We start from the raw sequence: 22,033 nt of genomic DNA, 5'->3' as shown, positions 1-22,033 counted from the left end.
CATAGCCCCAGCTAAAACCCCAATTGTCCAGACCTCCATCACCCATTGGTTCAACTCATGAATTGTTTTTCAAAAGGTTTTATTGCATTATATTTGGTACCTTATGTTTGACAACAGAAAGGAAATGACATAAGTATCTGCAGAGATAAGAAGCTGGTCTGCTATTGGAAGAAGGGAATTCAGTATCTGCTGCTCCATTACAAAGCATAGAGCCTCGCCGATAACTGAGCAAGAAAGTCATATTAGAAATAAAGGGCTTCAAGTATAACAAACCTGCCAATGTGGAAAAAATCCAGAGGTATCGAAACTGCAGTTACTGTGTTTAATCTGCATGACATGAGCAAGGCCTGCTGAGGTTTGTCTCGAACACCACCAGACCCAATGGCAAATCACTCTCCACCAAGCCAGCTATTGATCACACCACGTGACAGACGAAGCAGAGTCCTGGACAGCTCGCTTGGTGTCACATCATTTCTTTTGGTACTTGTAATACAGTTCTGACATGTTTTGGCAAAAGAAAACAAAAAGATACAAATTGTTGGTCTGGGCCTTGATTTTTATCTCAAACAGTAAAGATCACAACTCAAGTTTCTCTTGCAAATAGGTTATTCTAAAATTGCCAAAAAAAAGGTAAAAAAAAAAATAAAATAAAAACAAAAAAACACATCTCATTTAAGCACAAATTAAGTATCCAGAGAGTCACCAAACTGTACTTTGCTGAAAGTCCTTAGGCTCTCAATATATTCATTTTATTCTATGCCATACGCAGATCACACTTTCTTTCTGTATATCAGCAAACTGCGTTTTGTGTGGAGTATTTCAGATAACCTGGAAAGACCAGAGAATCTTTTGTGCCAATAATAAAACAGGAAAAATCCAGTGCTAAAACAGCAGCCTGACCATGTGCAACGCCTGAGGCGTCTGCAGAGCTGTCTTTGTCCTGCAGGCCCCCCTAACATTATTGGGAGCGTGCTGTCAGAGATCGGTAATCTCTTAGTAAAGGGGAGAGGGTTGGGGTAATATTTCTGCCACACACCTGCTCTGACCACTGTAACATCTTCTTATGGTGCCCATAAATTATTTTAAAAACAGCATTTGTTTCATTTTTTATTCCCTCTTCAAATTTTAGCAGCAAAAGGTAAATTTTAGAGACTCTCCACCCATATCCTGGCATACATTGTATGTTTCTTCTGCATCAGGATATAGAACATATATATATATATAAAAAAAAAAAAAGTAAAACAGTCTTTAAAGGCAACAACTCTTTTACTCCTTTCAATCTCCACATAAGTTACAGAGCAATACAGCAGGTGCGTGACAAAAATATTAGATTGTTGATATGGTCCAATGTCTGTTCGATATAAGCTGTTCACATTTCGTTGGCCAGTTCCTCTGGTTCAGCAGAACTATCTCCATTAATTGTGATACTCATGTCGTCTTCGTATCCAGGCGGCATGAAAGCTAAAGCGTAAGGGAACAGCTTGTGGCAGCTCGCTCTGTACGACTCGACAGCTTCTTTGTTTTCTCCTAAGTTGCCATCATGCAAGGCTTCTAGCACCTCCGTACACGTCTGCAAAACACAGGAAATGAAAAGGCTAAGATGCATCGCACAATGCAAGTCCTACAAAACTGGGCATAAACGCAAGTGGTTTTCAACCCTTTACAGCTAAATTCAGCCATCTACAGTCTGTGCTGTTTGGACTAGCCATAGGTCGCTGAACCCAACTCTACACACCAACATACACCTATGGCTGCCGTCACACTATCAGTATTTGGTCAGTATTTTACATCAGTATCTGTAAGACAAAACCAGGAGTGGAACAAATAGAGGAAAAGTATAATAGAAACATATGCACCACTTCTGTATTTATCACCCACTCCTGGTTTTGGCTTACAAATACTGATGTAAAATACTGACCAAATACTGATAGTGTGACGGCAGCCTATGAGGCTGAGTTAGTACAGAGACCTGCAGCGAGCCCATACATCCCAAACCATGCCCAGGAAAATACAGTCATCAGTGTAACATGGTTCTTCTACGATATATGGAACAGCCACGGTTCGCTGGACCAAACTCTACACAATCATATACGCAGTGCATCATAAACATGAATACACCCCTCACATTTTATAAAATATTTCATTATATCTTTTCATGGGACAATACTAAAGATACGACGTTTTGATACAATGTAAAGTAGTCAGTGTACAGTTTGAATAACAGTGTAAATTTGGTGTGCTCTCTAGCTATAGCATTTTTCGGACTTTAAGATTCACTTTTTCCCCCAAAATCTGGGAGGAAAATGGGGGTGCGTCTTAGGCTATGTGCAGACGTTGAGTATTTAATTGCAGAAATTTCTGCATCTCTAGAAATTTGTTGGCAGCAAAAAAGTAACATCAAAAAAGCGTGTTTTTCCATCTGTTTTTAGTACAGCAATGATTGCTTTTTGCATGCGTTTTTTTTCTCTGCATGAGTTTTTTCTCTGCACGCGTTGTGTTGCAGAAATGCAGCATGTAGTAATTTTAGCAGCATTTTTTTGCCGCAAAAAGACGCATGCTTTTTTTGCGGCAAAAAAAACCTATTGATGTCTATGTAAATGCATGCGTTTTTAAGCACATGCGTTTGCATGCGTTTTTATAGAAAAACACAAGAATACACACTGATAAGCCACCCCCAAACCCTAAGGGATCCTAACCCTGAGGGTTAGAGTTTGTGTTAGGGTTAGAGTTTGTGTTAGGGTTAGAGTTTGTGTAAGGCTATGTGCACACGTTCAGGATTTCTCGCAGAAAATTCCTGAGAAAAACCGGACATTTTCTGCAAGAAATCCGCAAAAAAAACCGCATGCGTTTTTGCCGCTTTTTTTTCCGGACACTTCCCAATGCATATTGTAGTGGGAAATCCGCAAAAAAACCCGCAAAATTAATAAACATGCTGCGTTTTTTACCGCGATGCGTTTTTTTCACGGAAAAAAACGCATCATGTGCACAAAACATGCGGAATTCATTCTAAATGATGGGATGCTTATTGTATGCGGGTTTTTTTGCGGTTTTATAGCGTTTTTATCGGGAAAAACTGCGAAAAAACCGCAACATGTGCACACAACCTTAGGATTAGAGTTTGTGTTAGAGTTTGGGTTAGTTTTAGGGTTAGGATCCCTAGGGTTACTAGGGATCCTAACCCTAGGTATTTCTGTTTATAGTGGGTTTTCTAGTTGATTTTGATGATTGGCAGCTGTCACACACTTATCATGTGTTTCAAAAACGCAAACGCAGGAAAAAACGCTTGTAAACGCGTCAAAACGCTGCGCTTGCATTAAAACATGCAAAAACGCATGCGCCTAAAAAACACAGCGTTTAAACGCGTTTTTGCACCAAATGCGTTTGCGTTTAAAACGCTGCAGATCAAAACGCAAGTGTGAAACCAGCCTCAGATAGGTGTTCTGTTAACCTTCACACTAAATCTTCAGTTTAAGAAGGGCCCAAAAGTTCTCAATAGGGCTTAGGTCTGATGAGGAAGACGTAGTGTAATTACTCTCATCTTGAAGGCCTTCACTGGCAGCCAAGCAGTTGAGACTTTGATGCATGCAAGAGTATTAATAGTTCTGCATAAAAATCATGGTTTTGTTGAAAGATGCAGATTTTTTTTCCTATATCACCATATAGAGAAAGTGTCTTCTAAAAAAAAAAAACAGTGGGTTTTGGAGTTCATTTTGAGTCCATTTTCAACCTGAAAACGTCCATCTAGCTAATCTTTAATACCAGCCCATTGCAGTACCCCATTCTCCACTCATGCTGGCGTCTCAGTTGAAGTGGAGGTCTGTGCCCATTACTGATCCAGCCAAAGGTTCATCCATCTAGTTCACCAAGAGTCACATCTCATCAGTCCATAAAACCTTTGAAAAAAAAAAATCTGTCTTCAGATATGCCTTGACGTTTCTATTTCTGTGCTTTGTCAGTGGTGGTCTGGTTTCAGCCTCCCTTATCTTGGTCATGTCTCTGAGAACTGAACACCTTGTACTTCTGGGCCTCCAGGGAGGTTTCAGTTCTTGAATATGACAGCACTGGAGGATAATGGCTTCCTAGTTGATTCACATTTGATATTTCTAAAATCTTGGGCAGTACATGTGCTTGTTTTTTTTCTCAACATGCGTTTTGGGATCCTGTTTTCTATTTGCAACAAAACTTTGTATTATGACTTCTCAGGGAAAGTTAAATCTCTTATTTGGCCCATTTTGAGTAAAACAAGCTGCCTAATAATTCTGCACACCTTGATAAAGGGTGGTGATATCCTTAGGCCACAGTCGTCCTCATTACAAAAATACACATCACCTGATCTGCATCATCCAATAGGCATTCAGATTTATACGGCTTCAAAAATATGTATAAAAATGATGATATGGTAAAATACTCACTTGCCTGAAAACTCAGGCAAGGCCTTCAGGTGCCTTGGCATCCACAGGTTCCATGTTTTTGGGGAGACTAATGGTCACCCCAAATAGACATCAAGGCAGGATTATGTGGTTTAGATAGTTAACGGGCGAGATCAGAGCTAGCAGAGTACCACAGCTAGCACCGGCTCTATGTTAAGTCGGCTGAACTCCTGAGACTATGACCCACAACAACCTATTCTATCAAAGATAAAGCTATAATTTGGCATTAATGGCTTAAGGGGGGGGGGGGGGGGGGTCTTCTAGTCTAGCGGATAGGGCAAAAAATATTTTTTCCATGAATTTAGGGTGAATATATCTGCAAAACAATTTCGCTCGGTTCGCAAAATTAAGAAAGTTATAGTACCTTATAGGGAGCGATCTCCGGTGTGATCGCAAGGCGAACAGCCGAGCTTTCCGCAGGTCTCATGTGATTGTATGCTTTCTTAACCTTCAGTTTAAGTTGCCCAATAGATGGTTGTATTTTTGGTGGCATCTCAATTACCCCTTAGTATTATGACCCTTAGTAATCACCGCACACTGATCAGAGATCTAATGGGTAATTAATATATATATATATATATATATATATATATATATATATATATATATATATGTATATATATATATCTATCTATCACACATTTGTGGCCAAAAGTATTGACACCCCTGCAATTCTGTCAGATAATACGCAGTTTCTTCCTGAAGATGATTGCAATCACAAATTATTTGGTATTATCTTCATTTGATTTGTCTTAAATGAAAAAACACAAAAGAGAATGAAGCAAAAAGCAAAACATTGATCATTTCACACAAAACTCCAAAAATGGGCCAGACAAAAGTATTGGCACCCTCAGCCTAATACTTGGTTGCACAACCTTTAGCCAAAATAACTGCGACCAAGCGCTTCCGGTAACCATCAATGAGTTTCTTACAATGCTCTGCTGGAATTTTAGACCATTCTTCTTTGGCAAACTGCTCCAGGTCCCTGATATTTGAAGAGTGCCTTCTCCAAACTGCCATTTTTAGATCTCTCCACAGGTGTTCTCTGGGATTCAGGTCTGGACTCATTGCTGGCCACCTTAGAAGTCTCCAGTGCTTTCTCTCAAACATTTTCTAGTGCTTTTTGAAGTGTGTTTTGGGTCATTGTCCTGCTGGAAGACCCATGACCTCTGAGGGAGACCCAGCTTTCTCACACTGGGCCCTACATTATGCTGCAAAATTTGTTGGTAGTCTTCAGACTTCATAATGCCATGCACACAGTCAAGCAGTCCAGTGCCAGAGGCAGCAAAGCAACCCCAAAACATCAGGGAACCTCCGCCATGTTTGACTGTAGGGACAGTGTTCTTTTCTTTGAATGCTTCTTTCTTTCTCCTGTAAACTCTATGTTGATGCTTTTGCCCAAAAAGCTCTACTTTTGTCTCATCTGACCAGAGAACATTGTTCCATAACGTTTTAGACTTTTTCAGGTAAGTTTTGGCAAAATCCAGCCTGGCTTTTTTATGTCTCGGGGTAAGAGGTGGGGTCTTCCTGGGTCTCCTACCATACAGTCCCTTTTCATTCAGACACCGACGGATAGTACGGGTTGACACTGTTGTACCCTTGGACTGCAGGGCAGCTTGAACTTTTTTGGATGTTAGTCAAGGTTCTTTATCCAACATCCGCACAATCTTGCGTTGAAATCTCTTGTCAATTTTCCTTTTCCGTCCACATCTAGGGAGGTTAGCCACAGTGCCATGGGCTTTAAACTTCTTGATGACACTGCGCACGGTAGACACAGGAACATTCGGGTCTTCGGAGATGGACTTGTAGCCTTGAGATTGCTCGTGCTTCCTCACAATTTGGTTTCTCAAGTCCTCAGACAGTTCTTTGGTCTTCTTTCTTTTCTCCATGCTCAATGTGGTACACACAAGGACACAGGACAGAGGTTGAGTCAACTTTAATCCATGTCAACTGGCTGCAAGTGTGATTTAGTTATTGCCAACACCTGTTAGGTGCCACAGTCATCTGGGTAATTTCGCAATGCATCCTGGGAACGGAAGATGGTGGCAGCCGCACGCGCATCGCCAGAGTTTCGCTGGATCCCAGGGGGTGAGTATATAACTTTTTTATTTTATTTATTTATTTTTATTTTTAACAGGGATATGGTGCCCACACTGCTAAATACTGCGTGTGCAGTGTTATATACCGCGTGGCTGCTATATACTACATGGGCAGTGTTATATACTCCGTGGGCTGTGCTATATACTACGTGCCCTGTGTTATATCATACGTGGGCTGTGTTATATACTGCGTGGCTGCTATATACTGCGTGGGCTGTGTTATATAGTACGTGGGCAGTGTTCTATACTCCGTGGGCTGTGCTATATACTGCGTGGCCTGTGTTATATACTACGTCGCCTGTGTTATACAGTACAGACCAAAACTTTGGACACACCTTCTCATTTAAAGATTTTTCTGTATTTTCATGACTATGAAAATTGTAAATTCACACTGAAGGCATCAAAACTATGAATGAACACATGTGGAATTATATACTTAAAAAAAGTGTGAAACAACTGAAAATATGTCTTATATTCTAGGTTCTCCAAAGTAGCCACTTTTTGCTTTGATGACTGCTTTGCACATTCTTGGCATGCTCTTGATGAGCTTCAAGAGAGAGTCACCAGAAATGGTCTTCCAACAATCTTGAAGGAGTTCCCAGAGATGCTTAGCACTTGTTGGCCCTTTTGCCTTCACTCTGCGGTCCAGCTCACCCCAAACCATCAGGTCATCTGGTGTAGCACCCCATCACTCTCCTTCTTGGTCAAATAGCCCTTACACAGCCTGGAGGTGTATTTGTGGTCATTGCCCTGTTGAAAAATAAATGATGGTCCAACTAAGCGCAAACCGGATGGAATAGCAAGCCTTTGCAAGATGCTGTTTGTTGCCTGTCATTAGCAGTGGTTTCCTAGCAGCTATTTAACCATGAAGGCCTGCAGCACAAAAGTCTTCTCTTAACAGTTGTAGAGATGTATCTGCTGCTAGAACTCTGTGTGGCATTGACCTGGTCTCTAATCTGAGCTGCTGTTAACCTGCGATTTCTGAGGCTGGTGACTCGGATAAACTTCTCCTCAGAAGCAGAGGTGACTCTTGTTCTTCCTTTCCTGGGGTGGTCCTCATGTGAGCCAGGTTCTTTGTAGCGCTTGATGGTTTTTGCAACTGCATTTGGGGACACTTTCAAAGTTTTCCCAATTTTTTGGACTGACTGACCTTCATTTCTTAACCCCTTTCTGCCAGCTGACGGAATAGTACGTCAGCTGGCAGATCCCCTGCTTTGAGGTGGGCTCCGGCGGTGAGCCCACCTCAAAGCCGCAACATGTCAGCTGTTTTGTACAGCTGACATGTGCGCGCAATGAGCGCGAGCGGAATCGCGATCCGCCCGCGCCCATTAACTAGTTAAATGCCACCGTCAAGCGCTGACAGCGGCATTTAACTAGCGCTCCCGGCCGCGCGGCCGGAAATACTCGCACTGCGGACCCCTGTCACATGATCGGGGGTCCGCAGTGCATCGCCATAACAACCAGAGGTCTCCTTGAGACCTCTATGGTTGTTGATGGCCGATTGCTTTGAGCGCCACCCTGTGGTCGGCGTTCAAAGCAACCCTGCATTTCTGCTACATAGAGGTGATCTGTACTTCACCTCTATGTAGCAGAGCCGATCGAGTTATGCATGCTTCTAGCCTCCCATGGAGGCTATTGAAGCATGCCAAAATTAAAAAAAAAAAGTGATTAAAAATATAAAAAAATAAAAAATATATAAAAGTTCAAATCACCCCCCTTTCGCCCCAATCAAAATAAAACAATTAAAAAAAAATCAAACATACACATATTTGGTATCGCCGCGTTCAGAATCGCCCGATCTATCAATAAAAACAAAGGATTAACCTGACCGCTAAATGACGTAGCGAGAAAAAAAATCAAAACGCCAAAATTACGTTTTTTTGGTCGCCGCGACATTGCATTAAAATGCAATAACGGGCGATCAAAAGAACGTATCTACACCAAAATGGTATCATTAAAAACGCCAGCTTGGCACGCAAAAAATAAGCCCTCACCTGACCCCAGATCATGAAAATTGGAGATGCTACGGGTATCGGAAAATCGCGCATGTTTTATTTTATTTTTTTTTAGCAAAATTTGGAATTTTTTTTCACCACTTAGATAAAAAATAACCTAGACATGTTTGGTGTCTATGAACTCGTAATGACCTGGAGAATCATAATGGCAGGTTAGTTTTAGCATTTAGTGAACCTAGCAAAAAAGCCAAACAAAAAACAAGTGTGAGATTGCACTTTTTTTGCAATTTCATCACACTTGGAATTTTTTTCCCATTTTCTGTTACACGGCATGGTAAAATCAATGGTATCGTTCAAAAGTACATCTCGTCCCGCAAAAAATAAGCCCTCACATGGCCATATTGACGGAAAAACAAAAAAGTTATGGCTCTGGGAAGGAGGGGAGCAAAAAACGAAAAAGAAAAAGCGGAAAAAGCTCCGGGGGTGAAGGGGTTAAAGTAATGATGGCCACTCGTTTTTCTTTACTTAGCTGCTTTTTTCTTGCCATAATACAAATTCTAACAGTCTAATTCAGAAGGACTATCAGCTGTGTATCCACCAGACTTCTGCACAACACAACTGATGGTCCGAAGCCCATTTATAAGGCAAGAAATCCCACTTATTAAACCTGACAGGGCACACCTTTGAAGTGAAAACCATTTCCGGTGACTACCCCTTGAAGCTCATCAAGAGAATGCCAAGAGTGTGCAAAGCAGTCATCAAAGCAAAAGGTGGCTATTTTGAAGAACCTAGAAAATATGACATTTTCAGTTGTTTCACACTTTTTTGTTAAGTATATAATTCCACATGTGTTAATTCATAGTTTTGATGCCTTCAGTGTGAATTTACAATTTTCATAGTCATGAAAATACGGAAAAATCTTTAAATGAGGTGTGTCCAAACTTTTGGTCTGTACTGTATACTGCGTGGCTGCTATATACTGCGTGGGTTGTGCTATATAGTATGTGGGCTGTGTTATATACTGTTTGGGCTGTGTTATATACTGTGTGGCCTGTATTAACGCATCTGGTATTCTAGAATATGTATGTATATAGCAGCCACATAGTATATAGCACAGGCCACGTAGTATATGCTATATACTACGTGGCCTCTGCTATATACTATGTGGCTGCTATATACATACATACATATTCTAGAATACCCGATGCGTTAGAATAATGTGTGTCCTGAGGGATCTCAAATCTCAGTTACGGAAACTACCTCACAGTCAGACTGTTCTACTTGTCCATAGCAACCGATCGGAGCTCAGCTTTCACTGCACTCTGGTTACTACAGGCGATCTGTGTTGAACGCTGAGGCGAGCGGACACTAATAATGCTATTCGTGAATTATAGAAGTTTTAAAAAATCGTGGAAATGGATAAAAAAGGGTCAATAGTGAGGCGAGCGGACACTAAAAGCTATTCGTGAATTGTAGATTGTGAGCCCTCGCGGGCAGGGTCCTCTCTCCTCCTGTACCAGTTGTGACTTGTATTGTTCAAGATTATTGTACTTGTTTTATTATGTATACCCCTCCTCCCATGTAAAGCGCCATGGAATAAATGGCGCTACAATAATAAATAATAATAATAATAATTATAGAAGTTTAAAAAAAATAATGGAAATGGATAAAAAAGGGTAAATAGATTGTAAAGAGCATCCAAAGTTTCTAATAAAAAACTCAAATGGATATTTCAATGCAACCAACACACGAGTGAACAGGATTCCCAATTTGCAAGCACGTCGGCAAATAACAGAAGAACTTTGAAAAATATTGAGTTTATTATTTGACTATTTCATCACTCGCAATATGCAAAACTTACAAATAGAATGTAAAATTGTTTTAGACGCCAGATCGAGGTGTAGGATTTAAAAGTGCTGCCAGAAAGATATTAACCGTATTTTTCGGACTATAAGACCCACCGGACTATAAAACGCACCCAGGTTTTTAGAGGTGGAAAATAGGGGAAAAAAATATTTGAAGCAAAAAAAGTGTGGCAAAATATTTAACAACATAAATAACATACTATTATATGTGGTATTATATATAATAGTATGTTATTATGTTGGAAGCTGCGGTTAGAAGTTGGTGCTGCGGGACCAGTGTGGTGTCTAAAGAACTATGTGAAGAAGCTGGAGGGTTAGTATAAGAATGTGGGCACAGGGCTTATATTTAAAGCACCACTCCAGCACTGAAAAATAACACTGGAGTGCTGCTTTAATAACCCATGGGAGAACTATAACTCCCAGCATGTCCTGCAGATCCTATGGCATGCTGGGAGTTATAGTTCACCACAGGAGTGGCAGAGTGCTTTACTGTGTGTTGTAAAGACTAGCCTTTTAATTGTGGCAGCCAGCCACGCTGTTCTGAGGTAAAAATCTGGAGCATCCCATGATTGCACAGAGTCCTTCCTCTTGTTGCATCTCCCCAGCACAGGTCATGAGAGGAAACTTGCAGATTCTAGTGCGGTGTCTGAAGGACCTGCGATGATGTCAAGAAGAGGAGAGGGAGGGCTCTGTGCTGTCATGTGATGCTCCAGCCCGCCCACTTCATGACATCACACAGGTCCTTATGCCTCAGCATCCAGCAAAGCCCAGGCAGGTATGCGGCGATCTGGTCTTCCCTGGCCCCCTGCTGCTGCCCCCTCCTCCACCGGACACAGATCTCCCCAGCTGCTGCAGGAATCCAGCACTAGGGAAACCATGTGTGTCCCTGTCTTAAGTGAAAGGCTATTCATTTGCTGCTCTCCGCTCACTGCTCTGTGCTGACAGGTGGGTGGGGAAGCGGCTAATGAATATTCACTTCACTTTAATCTTCAGGACCATGTGGTTTCCCCAGCACTGGATTCCGGCAGCGGGGTCATTTTCCTGCCTCCTGTGAGTGCGATCCCACTCGCCGCTGCCCCCCCCCCCCCCCACGTTACTTCCGTACTATAAGACGCACCCACACTTTCCTCCCAAATTTGGAGGAAAAAAAGTTCGTCTTATGGTCGGAAAAATATGGTACCATTGATTCCTCAACAATTACTGACAAGTCATTTAAAATCACCTGTCTGTTTTTCAACTTTTAGGTGTTGAACAAACAGGCCTAAAAAAATTTTTGCGGCTTCATGGACATTTGCCATGGCATGGCTATAAACACATCTTACACGTGCGATGACAAATATATAGAGAAGCATCTACAGTGTGCAAAGTTATTGCAAAGAATGAGGCAGCTGGATATGTTGCAACACATTTAAAGGAAACCTGTCGGCAGGATTCTGCTCAGTAACCTACAGACACTGTCAGGTTGGCACCGTTATACTGATTAAAGCGCCCGCTCTGAGCGAGTCATTGCACTGGCTGCCCATTCGTTATAGGATTAATTTAAACTGCTTGTTCTCACCCACAAAGCTCTCCAAAGTGCGGCACCCCCCCTACATCTCCTCCCTCATTTCTGTTTATAATAATAATAATAATAATAATCTTTATTTATATAGCGCCAACATATTCCGCAGCGCTTTACAGTGTAACAGTTTCAAACACAAACAGTAACAACGTTAACAATACAATAATTAAAGGGACACTGTCACCTGAATTTGGAGGGAACAATCTTCAGCCATGGAGGCGGGGTTTTTGTTTCACCCTTTCCTTACCCGCTGGCTGCATGCTGGCTGCAATATTGGATTGAAGTTCATTCTCTGTCCTCCGTAGTACATGCCTGCACAAGGTAATCTTGCCTTGTGCAGGCGTGTACTATGGAGGACAGAAAATGAACTTCAATCCAATATTGCAGTCAGCGGGTAAGGAAAGGGTGAATCAAACACACAAAAACCCCGCCTCCATGGCTGAAGATGGTTCCCTCCAAATTCAGGTGACAGTGTCCCTTTAAAGCGAAATAAAACGACCCTGCTCGTGAGAGCTTACAATCTACAATGAAATGGGGGGAGATACAAAGTACAGGTGTGTATTTACAATGATGTATTTACAATGATGGTCCAGCCATCTTCAGGGGGTGGGGGATAGATGGAGATAGTGAATGGGCTACACACACACACACAGACATAAAATGATTGATTACTGAATGTGATAGGCTGCTCTGAACAAATGTGTTTTGAGCGAACGCCTAAAACTATGCAAATTGTGGATGGTCCTAATATCTTGGGGTAGAGCATTCCAGAGGATTGGCACAGCACGGGAGAAGTCTTGGAGTCGGGAGTGGGAGGTACAGATTAGTACAGAGGTTAGTCGAAAGTAGTGTTGAGCATTCCGATACCGCAAGTATCGGGTATCGGCCGATACTTGCGGTATCGGAATTCCGATACCGAGATCCGATACTTTTGTGGTATCGGGTATCGGTATCGGATACATAGAGATGTGTAAAATAAAGAATTAAAATAAAAAATATTGATATATTTACCTCTCCGGCGGCCCCTGGACTCAGCGCGGGTAACCGGCAGGCTTCGTTGTTCAAAATCAGCGCTTTTAGGACCTGAGAATCACGTCCCGGCTTCTGATTGGTCGCGGGCCGCCCATGTGACCGCCACGCGACCAATCACAAGCCGCGACGTCACCGCAAGCTATTAACGCGCTCATTTTTAAAAATGAGCGCGTTAATGGCTTTCAAAGACGTAGCGGCTTGTGATTGTCACATGGGCGGCCCGCGACCAATCAGAAGCCGGGACGTGATTCTCAGGTCCTAAAAGCGCTGATTTTGAACAACAAAGCCTGCCGGTTACCCGCGCTGAGTTCAGGGGCCGCCGGAGAGGTAAATATATCAATATTTTTTATTTTAATTCTTTATTTTACACATCCCTATGGATCCCAGGGCCTGAAGGAGAGTTTCCTCTCCTTCAGACCCTGGGAACCATGAGAATACCTTCCGATACTTGATGTCCCATTGACTTGTATTGGTATCGGATATCGGTATCGGCGATATCCGATATTTTTCGGGTATCGGCCGATACTATCCGATACCGATACTTTCAAGTATCGGACGGTATCGCTCAACACTAGTCGAAAGTCATTTGCAGAGCGCAGCGGTCGGTTAGGCCGATAGACAGAAATGAGGGAGGAGATGTATGGGGGTGCCGCACTGTGGAGAGCTTTGTGGGTGAGAACAAGTACTTTGAATTGTATCCTGTAATGAATGGGCAGCCAGTGTAACGACTTGCGAAGAGCGGACGAGTCCGAGTGACGATTAGCCAGATGGACGACCCTGGCTGCTGCATTAAGGATAGACTGGAGTGGGGAAAGTCGAGTAAGGGGGAGGCCAATTAATAGAGCATTGCAGTAGTCCAGGGGTGAGTGGATCAGGGCGACAGTGAGGGTTTTTGTTGTTTCCATGGTGAGAAAAGGGCGGATTCTAGAGATGTTCTTTAGGTGTAAGCGGCACGAGCGGGCAAGAGATTGTATATGGGAGTGAAGGAGAGATTGGAGTCAAACATAACACCCAGACAGCGCGCCTGCTGCCGGGGTGTTATTATGGTGCCACCCACGTAGAGGGAAATGTCAGATTTAGGGAGGTTAGTAGATGGCGGGAGCAGAAGAAGTTCAGTTTTGGAGAGGTTGAGTTTCAGATAGAGAGCAGACATGATGTTGGAGACTGCGGACAGACAGTCAGTGGCGTTCTGTAGTACTGCAGGGGTAAGGTCAGGGGAGGATGTGTATAGTTGTGTGTCATCGGCATAAAGATGGTACTGAAAGCCAAATCTGCTGATGGTCTGTCCAATTGGGGCCGTGTAGAGAGAGAAGAGAAGGGGGCCAAGGACTGAGCCCTGAGGTACCCCGACAGTGAGAGGAAGAGGAGATGAAGTGGAGCCAGAGAACAGAACACTGAAGGAGCGGTCAGAAAGATAGGAGAACCAGGAGAAAGCAGTGTCCTTAATGTCAAGTGACTGGAGCCTAGAGAATAGATGGTGGTCAACAGTGTCGAAAGCGGCAGAAAGGTCGAGAAGAATGAGCAGAGAGTGGTCACCGTTACATTTTGCTGTCAGAAGGTCATTGGTCACTTTGAGTGCAGTTTCTGTCGAATGTAGGGGGTGGAAACCGGACTGTGAAGGGTCTAGGAGGGAGTGAGTGGAGAGGTAACAGGTAAGGCGGGAGTATATCAGTCGCTCCAAGAGTTTAGAGATGAAGGGGAAATTGGAGACTGGTCTGTAGTTGTTTGTGCAGGATGGGTCGAGGGTGGGTTTTTTGAGTAATGGAGTAATGATAGAGTGTTTGAAGGAGGAGGGGAAAATGCCAGAGGAGAGGGAGAGATTAAAGATTGTAGTTAGGTGAGTTGTGACAACTGGAGAGAGAGACTGGAGGAGATATGAGGGAATGGGGTCGGTGGTGCATGTAGTCGGACGAGAAGAGGAGAGGAGCCTACCCGTTCGTTACTCTCTGCAAGTGACTTTTGACTAACCTCTGTACTAATCCGTGCCTCCCACTCCCAGCTCCAAGACTTCTCCCGGGTCGCGCCAATCCTCTGGAATGCTCTCACCCCAAGAAATTAGGATTATCCACAATTTACACAGTTTAAGGCACTCCCTAAAACACATCTGGTACCTCATGCAGCCTATATCTATCCCCCACTCCCCGAAGATGGCTGGACCATCAGTGTAAATAAGAGCCTGTACTTTTTCGTCCCCCCGCCACCACCACCTCATTGTAGATTGTAAGCTCTCACGAGCAGGGTTGTCTTATTTTGCTTTAATTATTGTATTATCGCTAACGTTATTACTTACTAGATGGTGGCCTGATTCTAACGCATTGGGTATTCTAGAATATGTATTTATGTATGTATATAGCAGCCACATAGTATATAGCACAGGCCACGTAGTATATAGGAGCCATGCAGTATATAGGAGCCATGTAGTATATAGCAGACAAATACTATGTGGCCTGTGCTATATATTATGTGGCTGCTAGATACATACATATTGTAGAATACCCGATGCATTAATACAGGCCACGTAATATATAACAGTGGCCACACAATATATAACACAGCCACGTACTATATAACACAGCCCACGCAGTATATAGCAGCCATGCAGTATATAACACAGGCGACGTAGTATATAACTCAGGCCACGCAGTATATAACACTGGCCACGTAATATATCACAGCCATGTAGTATATAACACTGCCCACGCAGTATATAACAGTGGCCACGTAATATATAACAGTGGCCACGTAATATATAGCACAGCCCACGCAGTATATAGCACAGCCCACGGAGTATATCACACAGGCCACATAGTATATAACACTGCCTATGTAGTACATAGCAGCCACGCGGTATCTAACACAGCCCACGTAGTATACAGCAGTGTGGGCACCATATCCCTATTAAAAAAATAATTAAAATAATAGTTATATACTCACCCCAGGGATCCAGCGAGACCGCAAAGTCTTCTGGGTAATTTTGCAATACATCGCCGTGAACGGTAGATGGCAGCAGGCGCTTGCAGCTCGGCGGACTACAGAGGGTGAGAATAGCAGGTTTTTTGTTTTTTTTTATTTTTAACATTACATTTTTTTTTTTACTATTGATGCCGCATAGGCAGCATCAATAGTAAAAAGATGGGGACACAGGGTTAATAGGAGCGGTTACGGAGTGCGTTACCCGCGGCATAACGCAATCCGTTACCGCCGGCATTAACCCTGTGTGAGCGGTGACTGGAGGGGAGTATGCGGGCGCCGGGCAGTTACTGCGGGGAGTAAGGAGCGGCTATTTTCTTCCAGACTGTGCCCGTCACTGATTGGTCGTGGCTGTTTTGCCGCGACCAATCAGCGACTTGGATTACCATGACAGACAGAGGCCGCGACCAATGAATATCCGTGACAGAAAGACGGAAGTGACCCTTAGACAATTATATAGTAGATGACTTGTGTATTAACTGGTAGACTGTAAAGCGCTGCGGAATATGTTGGCGCTATATAAATAGAGATTGTTATTACCATAGTAACATAGCATAGCTGGTAAGGCCGAAAAAAGACATTTGTCCATCCAGTTCAGCCTATATTCCATCATAATAAATCCCCAGATCTACGTCCTTCTACAGAACCTAATAATTGCATGATACAATATTGTTCTGCTCCAGGAAGACATCCAGGCCTCTCTTGAACCCCTCGACTGAGTTCGCCATCACCACCTCCTCAGGCAAGCAATTCCAGATTCTCACTGCCCTAACAGTAAAGAATCCTCTTCTATGTTGGTGGAAAAACCTTCTCTCCTCCAGACGCAAAGAATGCCCCCTTGTGCCCGTCACCTTCCTTGGTATAAACAGATCCTCAGCGAGATATTTGTATTGTCCCCTTATATACTTATACATGGTTATTAGATCGCCCCTCAGTCGTCTTTTTTCTAGACTAAATAATCCTAATTTCGCTAATCTATCTGGGTATTGTAGTTCTCCCATCCCCTTTAATAATTTTGTTGCCCTCCTTTGTACTCTCTCTAGTTCCATTATATCCTTCCTGAGTCTAACTAGGGATTTGTACAGAGGCAGTATAATGCTCTCATCATGTGTATCCAGACCTCTTTTAATGCACCCCATGATCCTGTTTGCCTTGGCAGCTGCTGCCTGGCACTGGCTGCTCCAGGTAAGTTTATCATTAACTAGGATCCCCAAGTCCTTCTCCCTGTCAGATTTACCCAGTGGTTTCCCATTCAGTGTGTAATGGTGATATTGATTCCTTCTTCCCATGTGTATAACCTTACATTTATCATTGTTAAACCTCATCTGCCACCTTTCAGCCCAAGTTTCCAACTTATCCAGATCCATCTGTAGCAGAATACTATCTTCTCTTGTATTAACTGCTTTACATAGTTTTGTATCATCTGCAAATATCGATATTTTACTGTGTAAACCTTCTACCAGATCATTAATGAATATGTTGAAGAGAACAGGTCCCAATACTGACCCCTGCGGTACCCCACTGGTCACAGCGACCCAGTTAGAGACTATACCATTTATTACCACCCTCTGCTTTCTATCACTAAGCCAGTTACTAACCCATTTACACACATTTTCCCCCAGACCAAGCATTCTAATTTTGTGTACCAACCTCTTGTGCGGCACGGTATCAAACGCTTTGGAAAGCCGTATTTTTTTGGACTATAAGACGTACCCCAAAATGAAGAAAAATGGGAGGAAAAAAAATGAATGTGTCAAATGGGGCCAGTTTTACCATCCTGAATTCAGCTTACCCTGGGGGATGATAATGGAGCGGAGTCAAAGGGGGTGTTTGGTGGTTTGGCGATGATATGACCGAGACTGGTGCAGCAACTTTGGCGGTGCTCGCTGGTTCGGCGGCGCTCGCTGGTGCGGGGGCTCTGGCGACATTTTGTGAAAGCCCGAAGCCCCCGCACTTCCATTGCCTCGATGCTATGGCCTCCGGAAAAATGGCCGCCGGAAGAGGCACATGCGCAGATAGAGATCTTGGCAACAAGAGCAATCTGCGCATGCGCCGCCTCTGGCAGCCATTTTCCCAGAGGCCACAGTATCGATGCAATGGAAGTACGGGGGCTTCAGACTTTCACAAAATGTCGCCGGAGCCGCCGCACCACCTAGAAACCTGCCGCACTGGGATGGGAGATCATCGCCCTGCAGCTTCAGACCCCCGGAAGAATCGCCCTACTCCTGCTGACAACTTGCTAATTGTAAGTATGGTACATTCCGACTATAAGACGCATCCTCGTTTTCCCCAAAACATGTTTTGGGGATAAAGTGTGTCTTATAGTCTGAAAAATACAGTACCTTGGTTGATGAAATTTGTCTTACGGTTGTTGTTTAATCTTTATTTTCAGCTTTGAGTTAATAATATGCTTGTGCTCCGGGGCGGCCTGTGGGGAGGGTCTTCATGTGGTGACCTGATTAGGTATTCATAATTAAGACTGCTGGCAGGTCACTGATCCCTCAGTGACCTGCCTCCTAATTTACATAATGAATATTATATATATCTTGGAAAAAACCCCAAAGAAACCTGCGCAGCAGCATGATCGCATATGTAGTGAATTATATACACAGTTGTTTGATGTAATCCTTAAGTTCCTAAAAAAAATGGTTTGAAAATGGCGCTGCCGACACCTGCGCAGTAGCAGCTATTGGTGACCTGATAACTGCTACTGCGCAGGTGACACCATCTTGCTAGATAAAAAAATATACATCTTGGAGGAAATTTTTTTTTCCTCTAGCAAGATGGCACCGCCTCAGAAGTAGCAGCTATCAGGTCACCGATAGCTGCTACTGCGCAGGTGCCGGCAGCGCCATTTTCAAACAGATTTTTATTTTTATTAGGAACTTCAGGATTACATCAAACAAATGTGTATATAATTGAATAAATATGCGATCACGCTGTACTGCAGGTGCTGCTAGCAGCTCCTGCAAAAGGGTTTTTTCACCAAGATATATATTATTCATTATGTAAACCAGGGGGCAGAAGCCATACACATGAATACCTTCAGAGCACCACATGAAGACCCCCCAAACACACACACACACAGCCCCATCCTGGAGCACGAGCATATCATTAACTCAAAACTGAAATTAAAGATTAAACAACCACAAGATGGATTTCATCAACCCAGGTATCATTTTAATCAGTACAATGTCGCCAACCTGACAGTGTCTGTAAGTTACTGTACACAAGCCTGCTGACAGGTTCCCTTTAACGGTTTCCGGCGATGGAACATTAAGGGGGGGGGGGGGGGGGGTAAGCATGCACATTTTCATTTGGTGTGTCTACTCTAATTGGAAAACATTCAATAAAGTAGTCGATGCTGTGGTTAAAGGTCGTGCGAAGCGTGTAGTATGTGGAACAAAAAAGGGACTACAATATTGAAGAATACAAAGAATGGCAACATGACAACTGCCCACCGGGTAAAGAGCTGGTGCAAGTGGTGTAAAGCTAAAGGTACACTCACAATTTCCATCACAATAAACCACCTCTTACTGCCAAGGTATTGGCTGTAAGAAAGCCAATGTATGAAGAGCTGTCATCGGATGATTGGCTGGAACATTGTGTTGGAGTAGAAACGCAAAACAACAACAAATCGCTCAACTCACCCATTTGGACTTTTTCACCGAAACATCTTCATTTGGGTGCCAAGATTGTGAACATAGCTATGTACTTTGGCAAGGGATTTATGCCAATTCTTAAAGTAATAGTCATGATGGGAATGACTATTGGACAGCAAGCTGAAATGTAGGCATGTAGGACGAGGTTTGTTAAATCGCTCAGGGTAGCGTTCGTCTGACTCTGCTCAAGACGGCAGATCTCATCGCAGAAAAGAGAGCAGCTCTGCAGGCATTTTATTAGCACGAGGAAAAAAATCACTCTATGGTCCCGAAAAAGCTGATTGATCATAAGCAAAAGTGACCCTGTGTAATCAGTACGAAACTTCAATAAGTTTTTCTTTTAACCACTTTTTTTCAAATCTGTGGCCAGCATATTTCAAGAACCAAATGCCTATCTCGTGTATAAGAATCAAGTCGAAATTCTTTTTTGTAATTTTGACAGGCCTCCAAATTGTGCCAAAAGTCAACACAGTATTTTCAGCATGGTGCCATGATTTTAATTTTCAGTTTGTTTTTTTTTAAATTCTGCTACTGGAGATCGCGACAATCACAGTAATTAAGAACCTCTTAGTATTTTTGTTTCAGTAGACAAAGTACAACAGCTGGGATTGCGGCCACTGTTTACCAGTTGTTTTGTCCATTTCACTGCAGTTTTACAGTACTTATTGATACTCTTTTTGCGGTATAACATTTTTTTGTTTCAAACATTTTTATTGAACATTTTAACAATTTCAAGACATCTGCATTTTATTTATATGTGTGATATTTCGCATTAGTAATTGGGATAGAGGGGGGAGGTGAGGGGTTGGGAGAGGGAGAGGAAAGAAAAACAACTTTATTGGTAATAGACAGATTTGTAATTATTTGTATATTTGCTACAGTATTGAGCTGTCTTGAATAGATAAGCTTCCATGAATTTCTAAATTCAGAACTATATACATCAAAGTAGCACGGCAGCTACCATTAATCTAGAAACGAAAAGAAATTTAATAAAATAACATTAACTAATCTAAGGTTTGGTGTTTAGTGTTCCAAATGCTCCATTTTTTGTCGTATTTATGCAAACATCCATTAGCTATTGCAAATTTTAAATCCAGGGTATTATGCGTCTTTAGTCTGTCCACAATGTCAGAGAACCTTGGTATGTCAGATCTTCGCCAGAAGGTGGCGATCAAGTTTTTAGTTATCAGTAACAAATGAATTATGACCTTTTTGGTTGAGTGATGTACCTCTTCGAGGTCCAAGAAAAAGAGTGCTGTCTGTGGGGAAAGAGTGAAATTCTTATCAAGAAGTTCACCGATATATGTAGAAATCTTATTCCATAACTCTGTGAGAACTGGGCATGTCCAGAATATGTGTTTCAGATCTCCCTTTAGCCCACACCCTCTCCAGCATAATGGAGACGAGCCAGGTTTGAAGTGTGCTATCCTAGACGGAGTCAGATACCATCTTGTTAATAATTTATAAAATGATTCATGTAGCGGTATGGATATATTTGAAGAGTATGAATTTTTTATTGCTTTCTCCCATTCTTCCTTTGTTGCACAGAACTGGAGATCTCTCTCCCACTTGACCATATATTTATTTTTTATGAACTCGCTATCCTTATTGAAAGTACCGTAAAGAAATTTAGTGCACCAGAAGATTTTATGAGTTGGGTTGTTTAGAAGGAGATGGATTACTTCTGTTTTCGGGGGAACCATACAGATGAAATTTTGAAGGTACTCCTTAACCATGCAATATTGCATAAAGTCTGAGGAGGGTATCTTGAATTTGTTTTTAATCTCGGAAAAACTGAGCAATCTATCAGTTGCGAGAATGTCTCCCAACTTTCGGATGCCATTTTTTGTCCAGAGTTCAGGTACCGAGAATCCGTAAACAGAAGCAATCAGGGAAATTGGAAAATTCTCTTTCAGTTTTGACTTCTCCGTTTTGTTCAATGAGGCAAGATGATCCCAAGATTGGGTAATTGCCAGAAAAATAGGGTGATTTAGTTTGTATTTTTTTAAGTTGAATATATGATTGAGGAGGAGATTTTTAAGAGGGCTTGAGATGCTATGGTCCTTTTCTAGATCCATCCAAGATGGTTTGACATCTTCAGTTATCCAGTATTGGCTTTGTTTGATTAGGTTAGCGTGGTAATAAGCTAAAATGTTTGGTATCCCCATTCCTCCATAACATTTATGTTTAGAAAGAACTGTTCTGTCTACTCTAGCTCTCTTCTCTCCCCAAACAAAGGAGAAGATTTTTTTTGTTGTAGCTATTAAAAAAAGTTATTGGGAAGATAAGAGGGAGAGCCCTGAAAATGTATAAAATTTTCGGAAGTATCACCGTTTTTATCGCTAATACTCTACCCATCCACGACAAGCCTATAATTCCCCAGGGTTGGAGATCTCTTGAGATATTGGTCAGAAATGTCTCGCAATTTGCATTAACTGTGCTACGTATTGTTTTTTTGA

The 22,033-nt window shown here is 42.5% G+C and overlaps 1 protein-coding gene across 1 annotated transcript in view; it reads right to left on the bottom strand.

The window, feature by feature from the left end:
- Nucleotides 1-62: 62 nt before the first annotated feature.
- Nucleotides 63-22,033, bottom strand: part of NAA15 (N-alpha-acetyltransferase 15, NatA auxiliary subunit) — an 89,045-nt gene continuing 67,074 nt past the window's right edge. Inside the window, exon 20 of the mRNA XM_069743965.1 lies at nt 63-1,570. Within this exon, the coding sequence (XP_069600066.1) occupies nt 1,370-1,570 (201 nt within the window). The 3' untranslated portion in view covers nt 63-1,369. The remainder of the gene's footprint in view (nt 1,571-22,033) is intronic.

This window comes from Ranitomeya imitator, chromosome 1 (genome assembly GCF_032444005.1).
Source record: "Ranitomeya imitator isolate aRanImi1 chromosome 1, aRanImi1.pri, whole genome shotgun sequence".
Taxonomy (NCBI): domain Eukaryota; kingdom Metazoa; phylum Chordata; class Amphibia; order Anura; family Dendrobatidae; genus Ranitomeya; species Ranitomeya imitator.
Note: the sequence above shows the minus strand (reverse complement) of the source record. Positions and strands in the feature narration are given on the sequence as shown.